Source organism: Antedon bifida, chromosome 7, assembly GCF_963402885.1.
Source record: "Antedon bifida chromosome 7, ecAntBifi1.1, whole genome shotgun sequence".
In the NCBI taxonomy this organism is placed as follows: domain Eukaryota; kingdom Metazoa; phylum Echinodermata; class Crinoidea; order Comatulida; family Antedonidae; genus Antedon; species Antedon bifida.
In genome coordinates, this window is record NC_136232.1 from 3396032 (window position 1) to 3414199 (window position 18168).

The 18168-nt window shown below is 32.1% G+C and overlaps 2 protein-coding genes across 2 annotated transcripts; one reads left to right on the top strand and one right to left on the bottom strand.

Moving 5' to 3' along the window:
* Window positions 1-268: 268 nt before the first annotated feature.
* LOC144848356 (uncharacterized) lies at window positions 269-11085 on the bottom strand. The gene is made up of 12 exons (XM_078705075.1): window positions 10692-11085; window positions 9540-10489; window positions 8996-9069; window positions 7746-7925; window positions 6572-6771; window positions 5598-5962; window positions 4942-5192; window positions 4308-4535; window positions 3394-3604; window positions 2630-2682; window positions 1340-1619; window positions 269-430 (listed from the first exon to the last, which is right to left on the bottom strand). The coding sequence occupies exons 1-12, from the start codon at window positions 11083-11085 to the stop codon at window positions 269-271; spliced, it is 3348 nt and encodes a 1115-aa protein (XP_078561201.1).
* A 2686-nt stretch (window positions 11086-13771) lies between these two features.
* LOC144848068 (uncharacterized) lies at window positions 13772-16869 on the top strand. The gene is made up of 2 exons (XM_078704739.1): window positions 13772-13876; window positions 14644-16869. Exons 1-2 carry the CDS (start codon window positions 13800-13802, stop codon window positions 15632-15634), a joined length of 1068 nt encoding a protein of 355 aa, XP_078560865.1. The 5' UTR covers window positions 13772-13799; the 3' UTR covers window positions 15635-16869.
* Window positions 16870-18168: the final 1299 nt, after the last annotated feature.

Below are 18168 nucleotides of genomic sequence, written 5' to 3' on the forward strand. Positions count from 1 at the left end.
TTTCATAAAGCCTACAGAACAGTGTAGATAGATCTAGTTGATGTTCCATGTTTACAAATTGAGCCGTTGCATAAAAATAGTATTGTTGGCTTGATAAAAATAAGCAAAAATATTCAAAATCAGGATGTTTCAAAAATTGTTAAAGCAACAGTATTTATCTTTAAATCCTAAGCCAACATTGATAGGTGTACATTTTTTATCTTTTTAATGTATACCAAGTAAAAAGTAGGGCCTATGCAAAATAAAGATCCTAGAAATTTGCATTTGTTTAGTTTTGTTTATACAGTACAAGATACTTTACCTCCATAACTTTATCTATGACACCAAATGCTGCTTCTGAAAAGGCTTCCTGAATTCTTCCAGCTATATTGCGAAATTCTGTATTGCAATAAAATGTTACCACTTCTTGTTCTCTGTTTGTCTGGATTCTCTACAATCAATTACATTATCAATTTTTTAAAAACTAAACAGCAATAGATGCGGGGTCTTTCAGAGACTAGGTGAAAGGGATTGTACATATAAATGTACTAACTGCGCCAGTTTGATTGGGAATTTTGAAACTATTATTTAACTTTGTATGTACCACATGCAAAAAAAAATACAAACAAATTGTAATAGTATAGCTAGTGGAGCAGTAGCCTTCAACTACGATGGTTTCTCCACCACACACTCCAGCTAATGGAAATCTTTCAGAGAAGTCCTTTTAATTACAGTTTGGCTCATTGAAAAAATATGTGGAAATTAATTCATTCTTAATTCTATAATTTGGTATCAAAGTATGAATCCAAGTTGGAGATGTCCAAACAATTTATGAAGAATCTGGTAGAGATAAAACTAAACAGAAATGAGAGGTATTTGCAATTTTAAATGATGGCAAACTTCTAATTTAGACATACTATTGTTTTCAAAGGCATGTATACATTTAAATTTGGTTTTCTACTATTATGGGATATTACGAAATTTTTTGCAAATATTATCATTTTATAATACTGTACTACTGAAAAGATTTTGTAAAGATAAAAAAAAAACTATTACCGATCTGATGCTTTCTTGTAAACTTGTGTACAAAACGTTGTGCCATATTTCTTGAAAATCTTTATGACTGAAACCTATACTGAACAGGTTATTGATCAATCCAATCTTGTAAATATAAAAGGAAAATATTTTAATTAAACATTCTAAATTTATTAAAAATAGAAATTTCTTTTGATTTTAAAATGATTACTGCAGAATTGTACATCAAGTTTTTTTTCCAGTATAAAATGATAGAAGTGAAGTTTCTGCAGTGATTGCAACTTAACTGTGTGATGCAGGTATTGTATAAGTTTTCAGTACTTACTGTGAAATCTGAATAACCATTGCTCTCTATCAAACTCTTTATCAGATTTTTAACAAGTTCTCTGGCATCAGCTATATACACTTTCATTGTCTCAACCAAATGAGATGCTGAATCTGAATTAGATCGAGCTACACATCTGTCTACACTTACAACAAACAACTGCAGCAGCAACATAATTGTTGTAAAATTGTCTTTATTAGGACAACGTTTAAGACATAGCAATGCTTCTAAGATAGTTTGTGTTGCTTTGTAATCATGTTCAGTAAGTTCGTTGCCTGAACTGTTCAATAAAAAAACAATTATTCAGTATTATTTCAAATTATCACACCTATTTCTACATTTTGTATTAGTATTGGTAAAATATATGTATATTTGCAAGTAAATACTATACAAATAAAATGATTTTGTTCTAGGAAAAAGAAAGATAAGAAATTTTGTTATGAAGAAATTATATTTCCTAAAATAATGATTATGATGATAATGATTGTATTGCGTCTAAACAGCATTAGTGAAAGGCGTAGAGACTTTGTATATCCTTTGCGAAATCCATTTTGAATCCCAACTCCAAGTTCTCACTTCTTCCGCTTAGAGGTAATACTATTCATAAATATTATAGGCCTACTCGCAATGCTGATAGGATATGTAATATCAATTGTAACTCTCTGCGCCACAAGACTAGTCCTTTATCATATTTAGTACAGTTAATTATTAATTTGTAATGTGTTTATTGTTATCCTTTTGTTATCAAAGTGCAATTCAGCGGGATATTTTTTTCCTGCTGCTAAATGTTATGTTGAATTGAATTATTGAATAAATATACCAGTGATATAAATGAAAGATACCAGTTTCTGAGTGGTCATAAAGCAATATACAAAATATAATGTATTTCCCAAGCACATACAATAAAAAAACTGATAATTTGTAGAACAAACTCTTTAAGTTTTAGGATAAGGACTGTAACTTTATTATTGTCCTATTCAAACAATAAAAAAGTACACCTTTTGAGTAGGATAAGATATTAATACTTGTCAACACACTTATGGAATGATGAACATAGAAGTAGGAATCTCCAAACCATGCAACTTTTACAAAGTGAATAAGTAAATGTCATGTTTTTAGTTTGTTTCGCACATAACTCGAAAAACAGAATCCTATTTGTCTACACACACATAGAAAAATGATTACAATAGTTCCTTTTAGCATTACATGCAAATATAGTATTATTTCATCTAAACCTATTCCATATCAAAATTAACTTATAACCTTTGTCTTAAAAAAAACATTACATACCTTTCCATCTCTTTCATTTTGTCAATTATAATTGAGAGGACAGTCTGAAACTCCTGCATGTCAAAGAAAATTATATATCAGATGTTAGATGAGATATGTTACAAAAAATTATCATATATTAATAATAAAAATTTTTTTAAAACTTTTGGAAAATAAATAAAATAACAAAACAAAATAAATATGAATAAAAAGGTGACCAAACTTTAACATAATTATAACTAATTATTAAAAAGGTTACAATTAAAGCATTGTTGTTATTTTTTAAATCTTAGTGCAATAATGATTTTGATAATGAAATGTGTACAATTTTGAATATTTATGTAAATTTCTAGATTCCAATAAATTATGATAAAACCAACATTTAATTATGTTTATTAAGTAATTAAAGTGCAATCTCAATTTAATTTTGTTAAATAGAAATACAAATGTTAATTTTTGAATTATTGTACATATGTAATATTTTACCGAAAAGAATAAAATTAAAAATAAGTAGACATTCCACAGTATCTTTCATTCACCCATTTCAATGTTACGCTCTGTCTACACTATCAAACTTTGTGATGTGATGTGCCCATATATGGACACTATTGCTATTGGTGTCACATCACTATCATATTTGGGCAAATCACACTTTTTTTCTGTGGAATGTCTACTTATTTTTAATTTTATTCTTTTCGGTAAAATATTACATACGTACAATAATTCAAGAATTAACATTTGTATTTCTATCAAATTAGTTTTATAGTGTAGATAAGTAATTTTACCTGAATTTTATCTGAGCCCAACTGATGGCTAACAAAAATCTGGTGAACCATACGCGCAACTGCACGACATGTTATGTAAAAATTAAAACTGGCAATGCGAACGATCTCTGTGAGCTGAACTAGGCTCATTGACGACAAAATTGTTGACTGAAGTAGAAAATCAACTTCAAAAAGATGTTGAAGTTTGTTCAGTATTCCTGGCAATTGCTCCCTAAATATAAAGATTAAAATTAATGTATAAATATGCAAATGCGGTGCATAGTAACAAAAGAATTGACAAAAAGAAAGATAAAAAACTATTGCGATTAATATTAGAAACTAAGTATTTAAATTAAAGTAGACAAACAGAGTACTAAAATAAAATATTACTTGAGTAAAAGAAGTTCTATAAAGAAAAAAAAACATATAACGTGCTTTTATTATAAATGTTACACCATACTAAAGAAATATGTAATTTAATTATATAAAGATTTAGATGGAAATACAGTATAATAAAGTACTATACTTCTTTCTCTTTCTTTTTAAAATAAAGATTAATTATGTAATATATATTTGCTTTTTGTTGTTAGGTCAAAAAGTACTGTATGTGAATGAAATAATTCAGGTCTTCCTCTAATGTTAGATCAATATGGGCTAAGGGTTTCACAAGGTATATTTCCAAAGAACAATCAATATGGCACTGGATGTAGAAAACTATGTTCCGTCTACTGGTCAACCATTCAGAGTGTATTGATATAATTAATACAAGAGATCAGAAACCATTGTCTCTTGTGCCTCTAATCATTCCATGAAACGAAATGAAGTCTATTGATTGAGATTCTACAGAAAGAACGAATCACAGTAACAAGATTGTTGTATGGTTTCCAAACAAAAAATGTATTGAATTAATAACTGTATGAAAAAAATCTACTTACATAGTTCTATTTTGATGCATTTCACTTTCATTAACTTTCATCTCATTATATTTCATCCCCTGCTCTTCATTGTAATTATGTTTATCCAAACTTGCAGGCCATTTGTTTGGCTTAGAGTCAACTCGTAAAAAGTGCAAAAGAGGCATTACCAGCAACCAAGAGGCATCATAATTGCTATCTGATGTCATTATTCTCTTGCACCAGGATTCAAGTGACTTGATTAGATCTCTGTTTTTAAAAAAGGGGCATTACATTTCTTTAACAATTTTAGGTGTTGAAATGTTTTTGTAAATTATTTGCATTTGGTCAATCAATAGTATTTGTTTCACTACAGTAACCTTCTTACAATTACTTCTTGCAGTAATGGCACATGTAATTTAAAAAACTGACAAAAAAAACAATATTGGTGTTCTAGATATATATCTATACTGTAGATTCATTGTAAGAAAGTCAATGAATGTAGGAAGACATTTTATGTTAAAATCAAACTATTAATTATTATTACACCATCAATACAATATTTGCCCCTGTATGGGGGATTACCACCTATCTGATAGGACAGTGATTAATTTGCTATTGGTAATCCTTTGCTAAATGTGTCTAAATACATAACATAAAATATTATTTTACTTACTGAAATATAGGAGCAAACTCCTCCTTGACTTTTTTAATAATAAAGTCATACTGATGTTTGCTCAAATTGGGTGGTATGAGCAATGCATGTAGTAAATTATTTACTTCTGGTTGATTCAAATAGATGCTAGACTTTATAAGTATGTGAACAATAGCTAATGCAGACGTCAAGACTTCAATGATGGCATCATTATCTGAAGTAAAAGTACTTCCTAGCTGGTTGATCTTTGGTGCAAGATGCTGACAAATAACCTGTTAAAAAAGAAACAAAGTACACAGTTGTTTCTATAAATTTAGTCCATTTTTTTTTCAAATCAGATAAAACCCATTTTTAATTGACAAAAGCAAAATAAATAAAACAACAATGGATCACAGTATAGAATACACATCATAGAAACAAGATCTATAATCCATCTGACAACAAAAAAATAGAAAACAACGTGACCTTAATTTGTTAAAACATGTTGTACCTTTTTCATTTTTTTTTTGTGTGAAGTACCACACTTTTATTAAATTTCATCAATTTCATATGTCATTAAACATTAATGCTTCATTATAATTTTTTTAAATTATTTAACCTCCTTTTTTTCTTATTTTCTTTCTTTATATTTTCTCCTGTCATTAATACACTTCGAACGATATAAACAAATGTTGTACCTGATGAGATGAATATCCATTAGGAACCCACACTTTTATTTCTGGTGAATCCTTGAGGTTTGTATGTGTTCCTTTCATACTTGTAGCAATATCAATGAACTTCTTAATAGCTTCACAAGGCTTCTGTAATGTATCAGCATTTGCACACACAAAGCCTTCCCAAGCAGGAAGGTATGACAACAAACCTTCTTTATAGTCTGCTGCAATACGCTGGTCAAAGTTTGACATTGTACTACCACCAAAAAAGAATTCAGTGACATGTTCTATTGCTCGTCCAAATAATGATTTTTGTCCACCAGATGCGTTATTCATGAGATCTTTTAGTTTTCGATGGTGAATCATGTTATCATATTGATGCCAAATTGCTATGTAAAGAAAGAAAACAAGATTATTTAATTCATCAACAAGGCTGATTTTTATGTTATTGTTAAAGCATAATTTGCAACATTTGAAATTGTGCAAATCCTTGCTCAATTTGTAAATTACACAATCTGAAATTTGACTGCCAGGAATGTCTTGTGCGTCATCTTTAATTCAACTATTGAGCCTGTTACTGGTTGTGTTGGAAGTCTGAATGGTTCGCTACAGTTTGGGCTTTCTAAGCTGTAGCTACTTAGTCTTAGATTGCTGTAGGATTTGTAATATGGAATTGCAACATTTTACTAATAAAATAAGATCGCAGTATTCTTTATTTGAAATAATTCCTTGGATATTACTAAATGTATGTTACAGGTATACACTTTCATGATTACTATCATTATTATCGTCATCATCATCGTCATTATCATTATTATTATTATGGTAGGAAACCAACAGGTAGAAATTTAGAGGATGTTGTAATGCATTTAAAATATCAGTAAATATATGCCCATAAGAAGAGGATATACTGTACACACAATTTATTGAAAGAAACAGTATATTATTAATTAGTGTTCAAATTGTGTATATCAAAAAATAAATATATTATATTGTACCTCCTGCCTTTAGATTCATCGATTTGGTCATCAGAGCTCTGTTGACAATTCTTTTTCCGTTCTGATTGTAAAGAAATTCAAAACTAAATTCTTTCTTACTTTTTCTAACAAGACAATACTTATAGGGAAGAAAGTCAAATTTGAGATAGCATGGTTTAATTTCCAGTTCACCTGCCATAAACACGTATTTGTGCATATATCTGAAATGAAATAGAAAATAATAACAATGATAACAAATGCAGATCACATACTAACTATAGATTGTTAAATACAACACAATCACAGCTCAAAAACCAAATCATTGTTATGGAGAGGGATGCAAATTTGAAAACACCCACACAAATGTAATTAACAATTAATGGCCACAACAGTAAAAATTATCACCTGATGTTTGTTTTTTACTGCATGCATGTATAATATGTCATTAGACCAGGAACTAGACATATGAACTTCAGGTCATAGGATAGCATACACCTTATTTCTGTAGGCATTATCAGATTGTAGGCACTGAATTTTATACTTGTGGGTTCAAACTTTATATTATTGCTTAGCTTTTAATGAAGTAATCTGCCTGAATGTCACAAATTTAGATTCAATAAACCTTTTTCAACATCATAATAATACTCAATACGGACGCACAGCACATTTATATCTTTAGCCTACCATAGCAGATGCCTGTTAAAGAGTCGCTATCCAATCGTCTTTGAACAATACCATAAAAGTCCCAGTAGTCTAATGGTTAGGGCATCTGCATATCAAGCAGAAGGTTCCAGGTACGAATCTTGGTTGGGCAACTTTTTCTCATTCTCACAGATTTCCTAATCTTATCGTTTCAAATTAATTAATACATTTTCAGTATCTCACCGGGCGGTTTGGAATTAATGGTCTTTGCCTGTTGTGTTTATATAAAAATATATTTTGTACAAACAGATATAAAGTAATTAAAGAGCTGCATTTTTTTGGCAACATTTACTCATTTTGCAGTTTTAATACAAACGTATAGATCTGATGACATACAACTAATGTAAATTATAATTTAAAAAATGATAGGTCAACTAAGCACCCATAACAAGAGACATATGCAATCAATATACCAATATTTTGGTTAAAATATGTATAATCATGAATTTCCAAAAGCATTCAATTAAATAAGATATAACGCTGTACTACTTACTTGTTTGGAATCATTTTAACTGCGTCATACTTAAAATTACCTAGTTCCAGAGATCCAAAACGAATGTATACGGCATCAGTAGTTTCGTTGAATTTGAATTCAGGTGTAAGAATTGCATGAAAGTATATTTTTACCATCCCACCTTGTTTATCTCTCAAAGCGGATGGTACGTTTTCTTTGCTATAACAAATATTGGTAATACAACTTTAATACTTTTTATAAAATCCACAGTACTTAGTTAACTAATTACAGTTAGAATACAGATGATAATTAAACAATAATGCTAGTATATGGAGAGTTTGTGACAAGTGAAGTTGAATAGATTTTAACTCACTTTTTATAAATGTTTATGTAGTTTTAGTCAGTATTATGTACAAATATGTATTGTTGCACTGGCAGTAAAAGTAAAAGGCTGCCATTGTAATTTTCAAGAATGCAGGTCTGCCACATAAAAGACTGAAATTGAGTGAATTGATAAAAATAGCTAAAACTGAACAATTGACAGCCTAGTTGCATCCTCAATCAATAGGTACTTTTCGATTTGAGTGAATGTGTGCAAAGTTCACATTCACATGGGTAGTAGTCGACTGGTACTCATCCATTAAGTGGACATTTACATGTGCCAGTGAACATATGACGTAATGACCTTATGAATCTCATATATAACGTAATGACCTAATGAATCTCTAGTGCTTGTGATGCTATTCCATCACTATGCCGTTGGTAGGACACAGGCTTATGCCAGGCTATGTATGTAACTTAACCTACACCATAACATGTAGTATTACACCAATTAAAATAACCAATAAAAATTGATAAATCACAGTTTGTAGGAGGAGAGCCTCACTGGGGTGTAAAACTTAATCACCAATTCTGATGATTTATGACCCTTTAACCACTGATGTCCAGTGGTACAAGGCCATCTAGAAACTGTACTACAGTAAAGTGAATAGCATTAGCAGTCCCAATTGTTACAAGGACCCAGCTGTAAACAAATCACTACAGGACACCTCATTACAATTTTGACAATTTAAATGACCTTCATTAAAAAAATCTAAGGGACGTCATGATCGCGAGATCACTCTCGTTTTGCAGTTTTATGACATACTCAGTTTGGCAGTTGACGACTGACGTGCCAGTTGACTTGCGCTTGCAAATTGAAAATTTCCTATTAAAAATAAATGCGTTAACTTCTGATAGAGGCATTTACCATATCTGAACCTGAAAATTGGACACTAGTAATTACTTACGGAACAGATTGAGTGGAGACTTTAGAGTTATCTTTTTTGTATTGCTGACCTCCTCTTCTTCCATCATTCCCATTCTGGAAAAAAATTAGATGTCAAACTTTCAGAAAAAAATAAAAAACATCTAGACTTAAAATAAAACTACAAATACACTACTTTTTATGGTAAATTAAAAAAATGCTCTTATTAAATATATCTAAGTTAGCAGCTTTAGCATACAAATGGTCTCCACTGTTTGCTGTTGGTTTGCCTGTCTGGTTTCTGGTCTTAACTGAAAATCGTGTGTTTGTGTTCATTTAATGTAAAACATTAACATTCAAAAATTCTCTATGCAATATAATTTAAACATGGATTCAAGTAAATATCAAAGAATTGTAAAATGACGTACTTATTGGTTTCAAGTAAAGAAGGAATTAAACATGTTGGCTTATACAACCAGGCAGTCTTAAACAAATTATTGACGACTAAAAGTGTTAGGGTCGTAAAGTGGTGACCACTTTGAAAATCATCAATTAGGGCCAATAAAAAGTTTCTTCATAACTCTTACTTGATCTACTGCTGAACCTTCCCAACTTTGCTGACCACCATTTTGATTAGAAAGAGGATCAATTGGTTGTGATTTTGTTGCTAGTTGACTAGCATTTGAAGAGGCATTTGCAGATGACGAATGACCTTGTCTGGAACAGAGTTCATGCCCTACTTGTGAGACAGAACTAGGCCTGTTTTGACTACCAAAAACACAAGGCTGTGCATTGGGTGATTTGTCTTCTGTTTGTTTTATTGTTGTATTCTTTGGATCAGTAGTCTGTTCTGCCTTAGTTTTCTGCTCTGTTGCAGTGTTCTGCTCCGATGCAGTGTTCTGCTCCGATGCAGTGTTCTGCTCCGATGCAGTGTTCTGCTCTGTTGCAGTGTTCTTCTCTCCTTGGGTTGTCTTCTCAACCATAGTTTCTTGACCTGCTACAGTTTGATGCTCTGCTGCAGCTGCTGTCTGCTCCCCTTGAGATTTCTTTTTAGAATCAGATGTCTGTTCTCCTTGAGCTGCCTGTTTTGCAACCACCACATTTGATTGAACGGGTTTTTGAACAGTTTTTTTATGAAAGTTATCTGCCGGTTGTTTAACAATAATATTTTCAATCTTGTTCAAATGCATACCATATCCTTCTATGCAGTACATCATTCTATTGTCTGCAGATGTTGATGTATCTCCACTTCGAAGGCCTAAAAGTGTTTCAGTTACTGGATCATCATCTTGATTCATATCTTTCTTCCCATTTCTTCCATCAGACAGATTGTTTGTAGGAAACTCTTGCCTCTCTACATGCCCCTCTTCACCTACGTGTATTATTGTGCTGTGACGATGTACTCTAGAATTGTCACCAGATGAAGGATACTCTTGTCCTAAAGATGTCCCATGTATTTCTGAAGCTAGCTCTTTCTTTATGGTAGCAACATCTGCTACAGGAGGTCTCTTGATTGTTGTTTCACTACTTGAAGCTTCTGCACAAAAAACAATATAGAATTACAGAAACAATACTATTTAGGTAATAGAAAGAACACATCATTTATGTTGTGTCACACATTGGCATCATGTACTGTATGATGATTAATGAGTAAGAACCAGATTTTGTAGTACCCAACTTAACTTCACTCTTGTAAGCGGAATTACTGTAGTTGACAGTAAAACAAATCTATTCTATACCTTTAGATATCTGCTGAGTTCTTGATCCACATAAAGAGCAGGATGTATGAAATGGTTCAATGGGATTTCGACAACTTAAGCATACACTTTTGTGTTTATTCAGATCTTCACCAGACTTTTCATTTGGTTTCTCTGTTATTGTGCTGTCAAGAGATGTACAACCATATGTGGTCTGAGAGAAGCTTCTTTTGTTCTTCCTTGTATGATCTCCATCATATTTGGATTTATCACATTGCTTACACAATGAGGTCTTTGAGTTTTTTAATTTATTTTTGCAGTCAGGATTTGCACAACATGGTATATTTTGAAAACAGAAATCACAATATTTATATTTTTTATTTCTAGTTTTACTTTTGCAATTCACAGAAATACAAATTTTATTCCTCCAAGCCATAGTGTTGGCAATCTAAAAGAAACAGAAAAATATTTTTCAGCTTTAATTTTAATTAATGCAAACTTCTAATTAAGAAATTGGGACACTATATTTTATATTACATTTACTACCGTTACCGACTGTTACATAGATTGACCAGCTTAAATAGGTAGTATGCATGAAATAATTTACATTACATCTGTATACTGGCTCCCTGACGTTTCCAATTGATTCTTAAACTTATTTTGATAACCAAGAGTGTCGTCAGCTTTTTTTTAAAGGGTTGGCGACAAGCCTTAATATATTAAGGACCTCAGAAAACTTTTGACAATAATGGACCTGCCTGGAAATTACACTTAATATTACCAGTACTGTATGTTCTATTCAAAGTGTTCAGAAGCTAAATTATGATAGAATACCTTTGCATTGATGATTTTGTTGTTAATCCTAATAGCTACAAACGTTAACCATGCTTCACAGTTCCTATTAAAACTTACGTTTGAGTGACCTGTCTGATCCTACATCAATTAGTTATTGGTTGTGTTGCAGTCTGCAATCTCCATGACTATCACTGAAAACAGATTGCAGGACATCCATTCTTGTGGATGAAACAGAAAATTACAATTTGAAATGGTAGAGAATCCAGATCTATGTATGCCAATGCATAGAACAAAATTATTTCACTTCTTATGATTTCACCTCTCACGATTTCACCTCTCACGATTTCACCTCTCACGATTTCACCTCTCACGATTTCACCTCTCACGATTTCACCTCTCACGATTTTACCTCTCATGATTTCACCTCTCACGATTTCACCTCTCACGATTTCACATCTGACGATTTCACATCTTACGTTTTCACATCTTACGATTTCACATCTTACGATTTCACATCTTACGATTTCACATCTTACGATTTCACATCTTACGATTTCACATCTCACGATTTCACATCTCACGATTTCACATCTCACGATTTCACATCTCACGATTTCACCTCTCACGATTTCACCTTGCAGTTGCACTATATAGCAATTCTCATCACAAATGTATAATATTAATAATAGGCAAATTGAGGGTCATGATAAACATTTTGTCCTTGTTGGCGTACCATGATTTTGGGCGTTCCTTAGTTAGGCCTAGTGGCTAAATAAAAGGCAGCCAATAATCAATGGAGGCATAGTACTGGAGGCTTATGCACGAAACTAGTCCTACAATTCAATAAAGATTGGCTACATCATATACTAAGAACTCAATCAATAATTTTACAGTCGCTCAGAGCTAGCCAGCACACACACACCACGTCCACGGCGACTCCATAATTTTACCAATTAATAGTACTATTAGTAGCGATCCTCACACACAGACGGAAGGCTTAGCTAAGAGTAATATATTGTAATAATAAAGCGACTTATTAATAATAATAGTATACTCTAAAAGGTTAAATAATTACCTACAATATATCTGATCAAAGGTTTCCTTCAAACTGCTATTGTGTTACTGTGAAAAATAATTATGTTCGCCCACTTCCTCTATTCTGTTGGTTTTTCCATTTTCCAAAAAAGCTGGAAATTCCCTTGATGTGTCATTTCAGTTTATACGAAAATAGTAAAATCCACATTGATTAAACGTTTCTGAGCTTCTATGTGGCTTCATATTTTTAAATATTATCAATTTAAATTTAGATATAGATAAAAAGGCACAGGAATAGCTATCTTGTATTGCATTTACTTTGGATATTATACTTCAACATTGCGTACTACGTTTACATTTTAACAGTTGTACCTATTATCAATAATGAATTAACCCAAATCCAAGTACAGTAATTGGTCAGAATTACGGAAACGAAAGTAATGAGAGCTTAATGTATGACAAGCCACAACTGCCTTTTAAACTTAAAAGCTGTCGTAATTATATTACTCCCTACTAAACTAAAACATTATACAGTAATACAACGTTAATGTTTTCAATACATTAGTTGACGTAGATATGTTTATTGTTACAATACAAATAATTAAAAAATGAAAGTTTTTTTTTTCATTTTTCATGTATAAAACTATTACGAATGAATAATGTATATCTGATGAATGAGAATCACCATTTTTTAAAGCCACCAGTTAGCAGAAGTTACTTCAAGTGGTAATAATATATATTCGCTCACACCTATGTTTTGTGTGAAAAGTATGTGTAAGACATGTCATTTGCAGTAGCTGGAATTGGCTGTGAAATGCAAACAAATTCTTGGATTGATGTCATCATCTTCTATGTAACGTCATTATCTGACAAATAACAATCGAATAGTACTATAACTTTTTTTAAATTAATCATTGTTTATAATATTGTTTTAGACCGAATTAATTAATGCTTGTATTTTTTAAAATGTGCAACAATGAGATTATTGTATAGGCCTGTAGACTTTATACAAAAGAAATATCTTACGGAAAATAAATATTTGTTTGTGAAACTTGAAACAAATTATACAAATTCTGGAGTCACGAAAATCTCCATTATCATTTTCTGTACTTCCACAATTTCTATCACAGTTTATTTTGTATGAACTATTTTGTATTCTGAGGTCTATTATTTAAATAGACCCTATAATAGGGTCTATTTGTATTCACATTTTAAAAAACAAGAAGAAACTTCCATTGTCCGAAATTCTATAAAGCAAACGATAGTACATATTTGCTCAAACGTACATTTCCGGGTGTCTTATGTTATGTTACGGTATGGATGTTTTTCAGCAGCCATGTTCCTTTCTTTCGTGCTGTGACTGCTGTTCAAAGTTTTAGAATGTTCGCCAGGTTGAGGTTCGTATTTTTTATTTCTGATTTTGAGAAGACTTATCTCAATTTCTTTCGTTATAACCTACGTTTTCCAATTCAATTAACATGAATAGATTCACAGTACTATTTTATCATAATTATGATCAAGTTTAACTAAGTTTAATTTACAAGTGAACACAATAAAAGGACGTGCGCGCAACGCAAGTTGACAAATCACAATCGCGGCAACTTCATGTCTCGGTTTGACAGAACACCAGGTTGCCTAAATTGCATTTGCTTTAAATAATAACTAAGCATTGTTATACATTCTTTGTATCAATGTTCATGCCAGACTAAACGTTAATATTTTAAGGGAAAGCCGCTCATAACTCATGATTGCGCCGTAACATGTTTCTGTCCTCTCCGTCGCGAAGCAGCACGGTGAAGAAGCATTTAGTTCGTGAAGCATACCCTAACCATTCCATAACTTTCCGATTTTAAATTGTTAGGTTAAGTTAAAATAAAAATGTTTATAGTTTGATCAGGAACGATTGTATTTACGGTAAATTGAATTTTTCAAAATTGTTGGTGGTGGTGGGGTTAGACCCCATGACTCTCACTGGCTGCCCCCTGGTTTGTTGTTTCTAGAACCAGGTTCCTGATCCGTAGCTTGTTAAGTTTGGTCAATATTGCGCACACGTCTTTTTTTTGCGTCCTGTTTCGAAACATTTAGAAATGTTCTAATCTGTTTTGCGTGGGATAAGACTATAAAATACAATAATGTGAATCATAAACTCCTGTTCTTCATTTAGTGAGTGGTATAATAGGCCTACCTTGGGTTCATTGGATTTATTAGCCGAAGGACTTACTGCAGCACTCGGTGTTGAGGTTTATCCTCCTGGAGCACACATACCTAACAAGCTTACCATCCATGATATATCTCGGCTCTCACACTCAATGATGCATATATATAATGGTGAAGAAAGGATCGTTGTGAAATTTCAAGCCATAATTAGTCCCGGTGAAAGGCGTGATGTTGACATTACACCTGGAAAGAAATGGACGGAGATGAAAGAATCAGTACGAAACCAATTTAATATACATAATGTAGATGTGAAATTCATGTCAGGTGAAAGAGAGTTACAACACTTCTCTGATTTTGAAAATCTTAACGGTGCCATTGTAGATGTCATCCAACAACCACAACACAAATACAAATTAGACCCTTCACTAATCGCTAAGAAACACAATTATAATTTCACTCGGAAGAAAGATGACCGTACCGTTTACACAAGAGGAAATTATCAATACAACCGACCATATGGATGGTTCAGATATGCTGTTGCTGTTAAAAACGTCTACGGTGATGATAACACTTGGCTTGGATCACGCGGAAAACGTCGTATACAAACTAGTGATGGGGAATGGCCGGTATCGTACCACGGAACCAAAATGAAGAACAAGGGCGGGTTTTTTGCCACACAGACAAATATAGATGAGTCGAAGATTATTGATGGAGTTTACAGCAGTCCATCGCTGGACATCATTGATGAATTATACGCCGAGGAATTTGTGCATAACAGAACAAAATACAAGATCGCTTTTCAGAACAGAATCAATCCAGACATCGATGGTGATCACATGAAAATTATCTCTAAACAACATACATGTGATGGGGCTGAATACTGGGTCTCGCCACTGGAGGACCAGGAAAACAAAATATATGATGTCAGACCATATGGTATCATCATAAAAAAAATTAAGACTGACAATAATCCTCAAAACTACACTCAGTTGGGGTAAGAAAAACAAATTATTCGAGTCTCCTCCCTCACAAAATGTTGAATGTGTATTTTTTATTTATTTATTTTTTTTGGTTTAATGGTCAGATTTAGTCAGAATCATTCCATTCTCCATGTAAATGAACATTTTGAGGTACATGATAAATGGACTCTTTTACAATTTACTCATTTATTAATAAATATATTTATACAAGATAGCATACACAATTCAGAAATAATGTTTGCAATTTAGTCCTGTTTGTAAAATTTGTAATAGAAAACGCACACACATCTTTAAGTATTCCAGACGTCCATCTACAATATTCATAATAGGGCAGTTAGGTGTTAAGAAAGTACATTGGGAGGTTGTGTAAATATCGTAGAATATCCATTTGATACAAAAGTGAGGAGGAGCAATACCATTTGGCCTCTAAACATTTTTTAATCAACTCCACTTCTGTGGGGTGATCCCCACACATAAATAGTATAATCAATACCTCCATGTTAACAAATTCAAATCTCGGATGTTAAATCATAGGTACAGTATTATAAGTATGATATTAAGTGATTATTTTGATATGATTTGGTAAATATCGTATATCCATGACTTTTAATAACATTTTCCATCGTAACATGATTTGAAATTGGGTTCCAAAAAGTTTCATTTTATGTCTTCAACACGTATTATATACTGTTACATACTGCTGATTGTAATAGTACATTTCGGAGATGACGATAAGGCATGGAAACAGCCCTAAGAAATGGAAGAAAATCCGCTTGTGACGTCACAAACGGAAACTTTTGTACAGACTATACCATTTTCCGTAACTGGTGGCATTACTTGTCAAAACATAATGTAAATAATATTAGTCATTTGAATGTTTGAAGTTGTATTGTTTTTTTCTTGATAAAATTCTGTATTTAAATATGCAACCATTTCGATCTTTTTAAAATGTTATACATTGTCTATAATGTATCTAATATCCTGTAATTTGCACCTTACAGTTGGATATATTAAAATAAAACAACATTTCTCATCGTAACGTTTCACTTGACATTAAATTCTTTCAAGACTAGAAAGATTTGTAACTCCGTGATGTGATTGTGGTGGAATTTCTTACTTATTTTGTTTGTATTAAATTTTTTTTCAATGCAATATTGTAATTATCTGAATGATTGCATTGTATTTCTGCAAATGTATGTAAATACGATTACGCCACCAATTTAATTGTTATATACATTTTGTATTTTACAAAGCATAGGCCTCGTTTGTCTTTTGTCTTTTACAAACCACATTTTGTCTTTTACAAACCACATGTTTGTCTTTTACAAACCTTGGTTTGTCTTTTAACAAGGCCAACAGCCATTAAGTCGCGTGCTACAATGCATAGTGATACCGGACCGACAGACAGACAGACAGACAGACCAACCGACCGACATAGTGAACTATAGAGTCGCTTCCACGCGACTAAAAAGTAGAACCACATTTTTGTCTTTTACAAACCTTTTAAAAAGTAGGACAATTTGGTATACGGAGTACGTGGTCGAAATCGCCCCTAAGTGCAGACTAGATAAAAACGATTAAATCAGAATCACTTTAGCAACAGAACGGCTTTTATAATTTCAACGTCACAATAGAAGTAGAATCCGGTCATGCCTCAGTAATAAGAATGTATGGTAACTACAAGTACTACAATAAATTATTATACTAGACCTAATCATGGAAGAAAGGCGGTTGGTCATTTTCTGATACAATGGCATAGTTATTTGTTTGGTTTGGCTAGTATTTTTATTAAAAGTATTTCGGTTTTCGTCAGTTTAAGGCTAATAATGATGTTACAAAAAGACGATGTGGAAGAAAACCAGAAAAGCAAATCATTTGTACAAAAAGGTATGAATTATATCCGTGACAAATATTACTTTTGTAATTTATTAACTTGTCTGACTAGCCTGGTTTATGTCAGGTATTTTTTTACCTGGTACGCCTACTCATGCTGTTCACGATATTAGGCCTATTCATGGACGTGTCGTTAATTTATGCTTTAAAAAATCAGGAAATTCATTTAATTCATTTTATATTACTATTGTAATTTATTAATTTGTCTGACTAGGATTATGACAGGTATTTTTTTTACCTGGTAGGCATACTTATTATTGGAGAGCCATCTCGATAGTGCTTTGCACTCATGGCAATCCTCAGGGTGCTGCACCGCTGTCTTGTTGTCATGTATTTTTGTGCCTGAAAATTGAATAAAATAAAATAAAATAATACTCATCATGCTGTTCACGATATTAGGCCTATTCATGGACGTGTCGTTAATTTATGCTTTAAAAAAATCAGGACATTCATTTAATTCATTTTAACGGCGATTATAATAATATGTACTCAGTTGGTAAATGATCATAAACAAAGTATGTTTTTGTTTTCTTTTTTTTTCTTCTACAGATTTGCCGCCTCGGTTACATATTCCATATATCATTGTACTCATGTGCTGTGTTTCAAATATTTTAAACTACATCATTCGTACAAATTGGAGCATTATCATCGTACGTCAA